This window comes from Silene latifolia, chromosome Y (genome assembly GCF_048544455.1).
Source record: "Silene latifolia isolate original U9 population chromosome Y, ASM4854445v1, whole genome shotgun sequence".
Classification (NCBI taxonomy): domain Eukaryota; kingdom Viridiplantae; phylum Streptophyta; class Magnoliopsida; order Caryophyllales; family Caryophyllaceae; genus Silene; species Silene latifolia.
The window spans coordinates 191,862,768-191,873,711 of NC_133538.1; the positions used below are offsets into that span (position 1 = coordinate 191,862,768).

Below are 10,944 nucleotides of genomic sequence, written 5' to 3' on the forward strand. Positions count from 1 at the left end.
GACACCTAAACTAGTGTCCGAAACTGGAGGAGACAAAGGAAAGGCACCCATGTTCCCTAAGTCCAACCCACCTCTAACCAAAGAAAAGATTAAATGATTTCAATGCCAAGGGTATGGTCACTTTAGGAAGGACTGTCCTTCCAAGATAGCATTGACAGCAATGGAAGTAGAAGAGTGGGAAAGAGAGGGTTCAGTTGAGTATGAGTAGGAGCCAGTGAATGAGGAGACAAATATTGAGGAGGAACCCAACCAGGAACAAGTCTTGGCTCACCCTGATACAGGCCATAGTCTTGTTTTGTGGAGGGTGTTGCACTCTCAACAAGCACCATTAGAGGAGGATCAGAGATCCCTCATTTTCAGGAGTAGATGTACTATTAAGGGAAGGGTATGAAATTTGATCATTGATGGGGGAAGCTGCACCAATGTGGCATCTGTCACCATGGTTAATAAACTCAATCTTAGCACCCAGGAGCACCCCAACCTTTACAAGCTCAGATGGTTAAACAAGGGAGCAGAAGTTAAGGTGGGCAAACAATGCCTGGTTCCATTTTCAATTGGCAATGTTTATAAGGATGAGATCTTGTGTGATGTGATCCCTATGGATGCTTGCCACCTACTGTTGGGTAGATCATGGGAATTTGATAAGAATTCTATCCACCAGGGAAGGAGCAATACCTATTCCTTCAAGCAAGGTAGTAAGAAGATCACATTGACCCCTCTACCACCTAATCAGAAGAACTATGGGAGTCCAAGTGTGACTGATGGACTCAATGGAGTCTTGTTTCTATCTAAAGCAGAAATGATCAAGGAAATGCAGCAAGAGCAGCCTGTTCTATTCTTGCTGTCCAGGGAGATTCATAAGGATGTGGAGCATAAGCTGCCAGCAGAGATTAGACCATTACTGGAACAATACCAGGATGTCTTCCCTGCTGAATTGCCTAGTGGACTACCCCCACTAAGAGGCATTGAGCACCAAATTGACCTTGTGCCAGGATCTGTACTCCCTAACAGGCCTGCATACAGGTGTGATCCTGATGCTACAAGAGAATTACAGAAGCAGATTGATGAGCTAATGAACAAGGGGTTTGTAAGAGAATCCCTGAGTCCCATATGCTGTCCAAGCACTATTGGTACCTAAGAAGGATGGCACTTGGAGGATGTGTATTGACATAAGAGCTATCAACAACATCACAGTCAAGTATAGGTTCCCTATACCTAGATTGGATGACATGCTAGATGAGTTAAGTGGTGCCATGATCTTTTCTAAAATTAATCTTAGGCAAGGTTATCACCAAGTAAGAATCAGAGAAGGTGTGAGTGAAAGACTGCCTTCAAAACTAAGCAAGGGCTCTATGAGTGGTTGGTTATGCCATTTGGGTTATCAAATGCCCCCAACACTTTTATGAGATTAATGACAGAAGTGTTGAGGCCTTGTTTGGGAAGGTTTGTTGTGGTATACTTTGATGATATCCTCATCTACATCAAATCCACATGAGAACATTTGAGCCATCTTGAGAAAGTGTTCCAGATTCTGAGAGGCAGCAAGTTGTTTGGAAAGTTAGAGAAATATACCTTCTTGGCTTCTGAAATAAAGTTCTTAGGGTACATTATCTCTGGGAGGGGAATATCTCTGGATCAAGATAAGATTGATGCCATAAAATCTTGGCTAATCCCAAAGAGCATCACTGAAGTAATGGGCTTTCATGGCCTGCCTTCCTTTTACAGAAGATTTATTAAGAACTTCAGTGCTGTTGCTGCCCCAATCACAGAGTGTATGAAGAAAGGAGAGTACAAATGGACTGAGAATGCTCAACAAGCATTCAACCTGATCAAGAGAATGCTGTGTGAGGCACCTGTTCTCAGGCTACCTTATTTCAACTGCTTATTTGAGGTAGAATATGATGCCAGTGGAGTTGGCATATGAGTTGTACTAATTCAGGAAAGGAAGCCAGTGGCTTACTTTAGTGAGAAGCTGAGTGGAGCTAAACTGAGCTACTCCACTTATGACAAGGAGTTCTTTGCAATTGTCAGAGCTCTTATGCATTGGAGTCATTATCTTAAGCCAAGGCCTTTTGTGCTGCATTCAGATCATGAAGCTTTGAAATACATCAATGGCTAACACAAGATGAATCACAGGCATGCTAAGTGGGTTGAGTTCTTACAATCCTTCACATTCTGAAGCAAGTACAAGGAGGGAAAGCAAAACATTGTTGCTGATGCACTGTCTAGGAGATATTCATTGTTGACAGTCATGGAACAGAAAGTACTTAGGTTTTAGTTCATGGAATATCTGTACAAAGATAATCCTGATTTCTATGAGGATTGGTTAGCTTAAACAAAAGGAACTAAGGTTCAGGGAACTAAATTCCTGCTATAGAAGGGATTCCTGTTCTATGGGAATAAGCTATGTGTTCCAAGGGGTTCATACAGGGAACTACTGATCAAGGAAGTCCACTCCAGTGGTTTAGGAGGTCATTTTGGGGTTCAAAAGACTCTGGATATCTTACAGGAGCAATTCTATTGGCCCCGAATGATGGGAGATGTCCAGGTGACACTCAGGAAATGCTCCATTTGCCAGCAGGCTAAGAGCTCCTTCCAAGGAGGCCCTTACACCCCATTGCCAGTACCAAACAAACCCTGGGACGATGTGAGCATGGATTTTATCATAGCCTTACCAAGGACCTCAAGGGGGAATGACTCAGTGATGGTTGTAGTTGACAGGTTCAGCAAAATGGCTCATTTCATAGCCTGTAAGAAAACTGAGGATGCTGTGAGTGTTGCTGAGCTTTATTTCACTAATATTGTCAAGCTACATGGGGTCCCTAAGACCATAGTCTCAGACAGGGATGTCATGTTCATGAGTTATTTTTGGAAGACCTTGTGGAAGTTACTCCATTCCAGGTTGCTGTTCAGTACATCACACCACCCAAAGACAGATGGCCAGACTGAGGTCACTAACAAAACTTTGGGAAGAATATTAAGATGCATTGTTAGCAAGTCTTTGAAGGATTTGGATTTAAAACTGCCACAAGCTGAGTTTGCTTTCAATAGGGCTCCTGCATCTGCAACTGGTCACAGTCCATTTGAAGTGGTTTATGGGATCAATCCTCCGATGCCCTTAGATCTTTCAAGTGTACCTAAGGGCCAATGATAGCTATAAGAAACAGGTATAAGAAACAGTCCAAGAGTTCTAAGCAGAAGAAACAATTCATGCCAGGAGATCTTGTATGGATCCACTTAAGGAAGGAGAGGTTCCTTGCTAAGAGAAAGAACAAGCTGATGCCTAGGGTAGAGGGTCCTTTTGAGGTCATTGAGAAAATTGGCCTAAATGCTTACAAGATAGACCTTCCTGGTGAGTATGGGGTACATGGCACATTCAATATAGGAGACCTGAGTCCTTACTATGGTGAGTCCGATGATGAAGGGGGACCAGGCTTGAGGTCAAGCCCTTTTCAAGAAGGGGAGGCTGCAGCAGGAGCTGAATCAGGGGCTCCCAATCCTGACTTGACCACAGTCCAAGTCCCAGCAACACCCCTTGAACCACCCCCAACTCAACCAACCAAGAGATTCACCAGGTCCAGTTATCAGCTGCCTATACGGCCAGCTGGAGCAGGCCTCAACTGAAAGTCCAAGCAAGGTCCCTAAGCATCCTACCAGTCATCCTAAAATGCAATGTAATTCAGCAAAAATTCCAGCAACAGGAAAGTAAGGTAGTCACATGTTTAAGTTAAAGCATAAAGCAGCATTTCCTTATTTAGTGAGGCATTGTTGAGGCTCCTTGAAAAGAGTTGCTGCAACTTTTTCCACAAAGCCTGCCATTGGCAGCAACAAGAAGCCTTGACTTCAGCTAGCCACCAAATAAACAGAAACTGTGCACAGGAGGACAATTGACAGTAACAGCCTGCAACCATGCTTTATTTCAGTCTGTTTTGGCCCAATTGCTTTTGTTTTCACTTGTTCACTTTATTTACCAGCTTGTAAGATAATTTATGTTGTTTATATTCATCTTAGATTAATTCTGGACCACTGGATGCTAGGACCTGTGTCTCATCTGTTTCAAGCAGATTGTTTTTGAATGAAAAAATAGCCTTGAGACTTCTCTCATTTATTCAAACTTGTGTTAAACTGTAGTTTGGAAACCTGGCCTGATAATTAACCTGTGAAATGTGTGGTTGATTGATCAAAGTCAGTTTGGCATCATTAAATAGAACCTGTGTCCATCTGTGGTTCCTTTTAATTGTGTTGAGCAAAGTTCAGCTTTAATCTTGTGTCAATCTGTGGATTTGAGTCTGAAATTTGTTAAGTTATAATCTTAAATTTCCTGTGAATTATCTGTGGAAGTTTAGGGCCTTAGCTATATCCTTGAGTCACTCAAACAAATCACATTCTCAGTTGAGCCAGTCTGTCTGAATCTCAGGATTTCAGGCTATTTCTATTAATATTAAAAATACTTAGGCACCTTCAAAATTCATGAAACTTGGCTCAGTCACAGCTTAATATCCAAATTAAAATACTGCAAATTTTCAGAATTTTCCAAGGTCATTTGGTATTTTTAAAGTATCTTGCAAAGCCCAGCTGCATTGTTGCCTGTCCATAGGGTTTACACTGCAAGTACTGCTTTTCATCCTGCAACAGATGGACAGACGGAGATAACTATCAAGACCTTGGAGGATATGTTAAGAGCTTGTGTGATGGAGTTTGCTGGTAGCTGGGAGGATAGGTTGGATTTGATTGAGTTCTCTTATAATAACAGCTATCACATGAGTATTGGGATGGCACCGTTTGAGGCACTGTATGGGAGGAGGTGTAGGAGTCCGATTTGCTGGGATGATAGAGCTGAGGCAGTGTGTAACATCCCGTAAATTTGAAGACCTTTATTATATTTTAAAAGTAATATTTTAATCTATTTTAATTTTATATTAATTTATTTGAAATAAAATTTATTTGATAAAATATAATCTTATTTTACTTTGAAGAAATGTAATTATTTTTGATAGTTTAGAAATGTTTAAAAGTGATTTAAACTATATTTAAACCTTTTCCCTTGATAAAAAAGATTTCGGATAAAAGTCGTAAAATTGGGATTTTCCCATTTCTTACGGTTGTTGGGTAAACGAGTTTGGATATTGGGCATATGAGTACTTAATCTTTTAGTAAAATCGTGTTTAAGAACTTTAATTTTCTCGGAAATCGCGTTCGACGAATATTTCTAATTTCCGTCGAAACGAACCAAAACGTAAACAATTAAAACTCACCCAAACACCCTACCCCAAACCATGCACCCTCCATCCTCCATGGGTCTCCTCTTCATCTTTCATTTCCTCCATAATTCACACTCTCTCTTCCTTTCATCAAACACCAAAAATCTATCAAAATAACATCCTTACAATCCCTAAATCCTTCATAAATCCTTCATTTCTCCACCAAATCTAATAAAAATTATATATTTGGAATCCTCTCTTCAATCCTCATCTACTAGTAAGATTTATTTTCATTTCCCCCAATTTTGTTTTAAGACTCATCTTTTAGGGTTTCGAATTTAAAGCTTAATAATTGTGTTTTTGTTGTTCTTATAGGTGAAGAATTTGAAGATGAGTTAGGTGACTCATATGTTGATGAAGATGAAGAGTAATTTTGGGTTTTAGAAGCTTTCTCAAGTTATTACTTGTCTCTTTGCTAGCTTAAGGTAACTATTCCGAGTTACTCGACGAATTAATGTCACATTAGTAGTTGTATTTGTTGTTTGTTGTTGTTTGTTGTTGTTTGAGATGATCTTGTTGATAAATGAATGAATGGAGTAAGATGAGTATGCTTATGTTTAATTTATGTTACCCATTTGTATATTATTGTTTGGAACAAATTTGGATGAGGAATTATGTGTTGTGAAAAGTCCGTGTTTTGGCTGGAACGCGTCAGTACCGGACCGAGACGGTTTCCAATGTTTCCAAAAATATGACAGATTGAACGGCATCGAAAAATTAGGTGGTTTAGCCACTTGAATCACTCAATTCGGAGTCCGTATGAGTAAATGACATCGTTTTATCGATTAAAAATTTATAGAAAAGTTTACCTTTGTGTGAGACGGTTATTTATGCTATTTTATTATGCGAGAATTTTGTGGAATTAGTTATTTTGTAAGTTGGAATATATTTCCTTATGTTAATAGTTTTTCACATGATAGAAATTGGAAATGGTATGAGAATGATATTGTAATGAATTTTGTGATTTGGGCCAAAGTAGGCCAAGACTCTGAGCTGGGCCAGATTGACCGAACGAGTTTGGTCAAAGTAGGTTTAAACCGGTCAGCCTCAATTTGACCGATGACCCGTCGCGGGACTCGGGTCGAGGGTTTGTCTTTGAGGTGAGATTGGTTGTTATTGGATGTTTTATGTTATGCCTTGATATTTGTAATTATCATTTCACATGTTGGTTGTTGGATGCTTTGGATGCCTTATGCTTGAGTCTTGTTGCCTCTCTGCCATTTTAGCTTGTTCTCATGGATTATGGTACTGTTGGTTAGCTGGAATTCGGATAATTATTGATATTGGAGATATTGTTGGATTGTCAGCTGAATATGCTCTTGCGTAGTCTTTCATATGCTAGGGTGTGTATGATCATTTGTGTGTGTGCAAGTTTGGACTCTTTGCCCCTCTTATGGTTAATTGGGTATCCTACTTGTCTTGTGTGGTGTGGGCTAAAGATTCAAGCTGGGACTAGGTCCTAGGTGAGTATTTCGGCCTTCGTCATAGATAGGCCCTTATAGTCTTTGACGAGTGTATGTTCACAGCTTAATAGCCTTTGTGTCTTAGCTTGGTGGGCTTATATCCAAGTTAGGGCATGACCTCCTGACGTACTCTTAGAAGTATATGGTCAGCTTAAGTACTAGCCAACCCTTTGGTGGACTCCTTAGGGGTACTCATGTGTGTGATCATGTGTCTTGGATGCGGTCCTTTCCGCATGTCGCTAGGTCTGCGCAGGTTTAGGACTAGGGTGTTTTTACCTCGTGGTATAGACTCGAGTTACAGAGTGACTATTGACTGTACTAGGAACTTATGCCTGTCTCTAGATATATTGTCCTTTCTTGTTGATGATTCTATGAATCATAGAAGGTGAGATGCAAGCCGACTATGGTTGATAGAGTTTGGATTCCTGGATGTTATGTGAATCACATAATAATGTAGTATGAGTCGGTCTAGTATTCATATGCTAGGACTATGTGTTGTTATATTGTTGTTCACATGATGAGTACGATTGTCTAGCATCTATATGCTAAGGCAATGTGTTATTCATATTCATATTCTTATGTTTACATGTTATATTAATTATGACATTTCGTGGCTGGGAGAACTCGGAGTTACTCCCCACTTACTGTGGCTTTCGTATTTGTATAAAATGCGATTGACAGGTAAGTGATGCATATATGGGGTACATGGACGAGCTAGCGAGCAAAGTAACCTTGGGACCTAGATTGGCTTTATTTTATTGTGACCCTTAAACATATTTTATGTTATATACTTTTTAGGGACATATGTCTCCCTTTTTCATATTTGGGTTGTATAACTTTGTTTCGCGACTTTAGCGATGTTTTATTTATGAGATTCATTTTAGACCTTGCATGTTTGACACCTTCCCATTTGGATATTTTTATAACAGGTTCAGGTTTCGTTTTCGACTTTTGAAAATTACAGGTTTTTACCCAAATGAACCTATTACAAACATATCCATGCGGTTTTTATCTAGAATTATGTGTTTACTTTTCCGCAATGAATGAGGGTGTCACACAGTGGTCTTAGGACCACAGATGGTACAGGAGATGATAGAACAGGTTAAGGTGATAAGGCAAAAGATGAAAGCGGCCCAGGATCGACAAAAGGGTTATGCAGACCTACATCGCCGTGACATAGAGTTTCAGGTTGGGGACAAGGTTCTTCTGAAAGTGTCTCCTGTGCGTGGGGTTATGAGGTTTGGTAAGAAAGGGAAGCTGAGCCAGAAGTTCATCGGACCATATGAGATTTTGGATCGTGTAGGAGAGGTTGCTTACTGGTTAGCGCTACCAGCGGCTTTGGATCGTGTGCATAATGTGTTTCATGTGTCTCAGTTATGGAAGTATGTGAGTGATCCCTCCCACGTCCTAGAGGTGGAAAACATAGAGTTGGACGAGTCCTTGTCTTATCTTGAGATGCCAAAACAGATTCATGATCGCAAGGTTCGGAAAACTAGGTCCGGGGAAACGGTGTTGCTTAAGGTCCTATGGTCTAATCATGAGGTTGAGGAAGCTACTTGGGAGGCCGAAGAGGCTATGAGGGAGCGGTATCCATCTCTTTTTGATCATGTATGTGTGGTTATGGGGACGCAACCATTTTTATTTTAGGGGGGTTTTGGTAAGGTTTTGGTATGGTTTATGTTAGTTTTGGTACAGTTAGTAGTTGCTTTGAGTTGGTTTGAGCTGTGGTTGGGAGTTTTGTTTTGAGTTTTTAGTTGCGTTGTTGTGTCGTGGTTGAGTTAGTTTGTTTTGTTTTTGAGTATGGGTTGAACTTCGGGGACTAAGTTCTTTTAAAGGAGGGAAGACTGTAATACTACGGTTTTGTATGCTTTTGGGCACTCTATCAAGTGGGGCTTACTCTGTCGAGTAAGTGAGTTTGGATTTCGAAATAATGTTCTGCTGATGGGTAATCGATCGAGTAAGTGTGGTACTCGTCGAGTAAGGGTCACTCGATCGAGTAAGTGACTTACTCGATCGAGTAAGTGACTTACTCGATCGAGTAAGTCGGTTCTACGGGTTGTTTTAGCCGGGTTTTTTTAGCAACGCGTGATTGATATTTAAAGCTTTTCGTCAGTTCCTTTGTCACTTTTATCTTTTCTAAAACCTTTCAAGAGAGAAAACAAGTTACGTTACTTCCTTTCTTCGTGTTGCTATCAAATCCCAAAGGCTAGGGTCGTCGGATCGTCATGTTTTTTACGCCGTTGAGTTCGTCGTGTCGTGGGTAAGATCCTTGTATAGTTTTTATGCGTTTTCGTTGATTTTGTTTAAAACCCTAATTGGGTATTTTTGGGGGATTTTGGGAGTATGATATGTATTAGATAGTGATGATATGATTATGTGTTTATAGAAGGTGGTTTCGTACAGAAGCAATATTGAATAGCTGCTTTGTGACGATCTAGTGATTTGCTTATTCAAGGTAGAGTTTCCCTACTCGGTTATTGGTTACATAGTTGTTGGTGATGGTCGTGTTCATTGTTGATCTTTAACGTATTGGATTGTATTGGTGTTGTTGTTGTTGTATTATTGGTTTTGTTGTGTTTGTTTGTGGTTCGCGAGGCGTGTCCTCGGCTGAGTGAAGTCACTTGCGGGAGTGGCTTCACGCCCTTGATTCGCCCTCTGTGGAACCCGCCACAGGAGGATGTTAGAAATCCATATTTCATTACTAAACATATTCATATATGTGATGATTTAATTTAGTCATAAAATTAAACATTGATCTTATGCATGCAAACAATAATAAAAATAAGGAAGAAATCATCAACCCTTACATTGATATTTCGGATTTTTGGGCACAAGTGAGTTCTCCTACTCACTTGTTCTTGAGCTCTCCAAATATTGGATGAACAAGGATTCAAGTGTAGAATCCCTCCCAAGGATTAGTACCCAAGGTATTCTCTTAATAAAATTAATATTATTATTACTAGAACAATATTAATTTAAATAAAATGACCCAAAATATTTATTTGGTTCTCTTTATTTCGGTTAAGAGAAGGGAGAAAGAGGAAGAATTTTATCTTTCTAAAACTCTTATTTTTAGATGATGGAATGAATGAATGAATCTTCACATTTGATGTAGTGTAAATGGTAAAAATAAAAGAGAAAATCCTTGGTCTCTTTTACTAGAAAAACCGGGTATGGTGGGGTGGAAGGGGCCAATGCATGGGCAAGGTGCTCTTCACAAGAGGCACTAGGTTTGTATGGCTAGGTTTAGGAAAAATGATCATGTTTTCCCCTAAATCAATTAACATAATATTTTGCTAATATCACCCCATTATTTCGGTCCATTTTAAGATAAAATGGATTCCATTTTATCTTTGTCAATTTGTAAATTTGTCACATGTCACATGTCATGTAAAATTGTTATGTATTTTTAACATATTAAAAATCAACGCATTAATAATAATACGTCATATACAAAATCGTATACAAAATCGACTTAGTAATTCATAATTACTTGTACCAAAATAATTTACCAATTATAAATCCCAACATCTTGTATTTATAATCAATTATTCATTCAAATGCAATTGTTTCCTTAAACAATAATTTCATCAAAGCAATAAAACAATTCGATCACTTAGACCGTATCTTATTTAATCAAATTATAATGAGATACGTAAATATTACTTCCAAAATCGTCCTTCAATTAAGTAATTTAATTAACCCGTATCGTCATACGATCAATTAAATAATCAATTAAGAGTGTTACCCTTTAGGTATGACCTAAGGGGATTAACTGATCACCACCGTCGCACGACAGTAATGTCAAACTCTAGTCAGCCAATCATTACCGATATGTGTAGACCAGTTGACAGTAAAATATTACTTCCCAATTGTATCCTTTAAAATGAGACTTAAACATGTGATCATCATGATCGACAGTTGTGATCGCATTATTGTCGGAGGACACATATTCAAACAATCTCCCACTTGTCCTCGATAAGTGTGCGTCACCAATTCTCTTATCCTATTACTATCTCCCACTCAATGCAAGGTGTCTTTCAGGTCGTACTTGCAAGTGATCATATCGAGAGTGGTTTCCTCGATCTAGAGAATAACTGATTGACCGGATTTATCTACCATAGATATCTTCCGAGTGTGGCCACGCATTTCCAGCTCATTACTCCTCGAGTGGCCCTGAGATATTGTTATAACCCTGACTAGGGGTGGACAATTCCTAT

At 39.3% G+C, this 10,944-nt stretch overlaps 2 protein-coding genes across 2 annotated transcripts; both read left to right on the forward strand.

The window, feature by feature from the left end:
* Positions 1-439: 439 nt before the first annotated feature.
* Positions 440-1,138, forward strand: LOC141629692 (uncharacterized). Its single transcript, XM_074442662.1, has one exon. The coding sequence runs from the start codon at positions 440-442 to the stop codon at positions 1,136-1,138; it is 699 nt and encodes a 232-aa protein (XP_074298763.1).
* Positions 1,139-1,157: 19 nt separating this feature from the next.
* On the forward strand, positions 1,158-2,119 carry LOC141629693 (putative mitochondrial protein AtMg00860). Its single transcript, XM_074442663.1, has 3 exons — positions 1,158-1,295; positions 1,529-1,891; positions 1,940-2,119. Exons 1-3 carry the CDS (start codon positions 1,158-1,160, stop codon positions 2,117-2,119), a joined length of 681 nt encoding a protein of 226 aa, XP_074298764.1.
* Positions 2,120-10,944: the final 8,825 nt, after the last annotated feature.

Coding starts and splice junctions, on each gene's coding strand:
- LOC141629693 (XM_074442663.1), top strand. CDS start 1,158: ATGTGTATTGACATAAGAGCTATCAACAACATCACAGTCAAGTATAGG. Junction 1,296..1,528: donor TTAGGCAAGGTTATCACCAA/GTAAGAATCAGA, acceptor AAAGTGTTCCAG/ATTCTGAGAGGCAGCAAGTT. Junction 1,892..1,939: donor ATTTCAACTGCTTATTTGAG/GTAGAATATGAT, acceptor GTACTAATTCAG/GAAAGGAAGCCAGTGGCTTA.
- LOC141629692 (XM_074442662.1), top strand. CDS start 440: ATGGTTAATAAACTCAATCTTAGCACCCAGGAGCACCCCAACCTTTAC.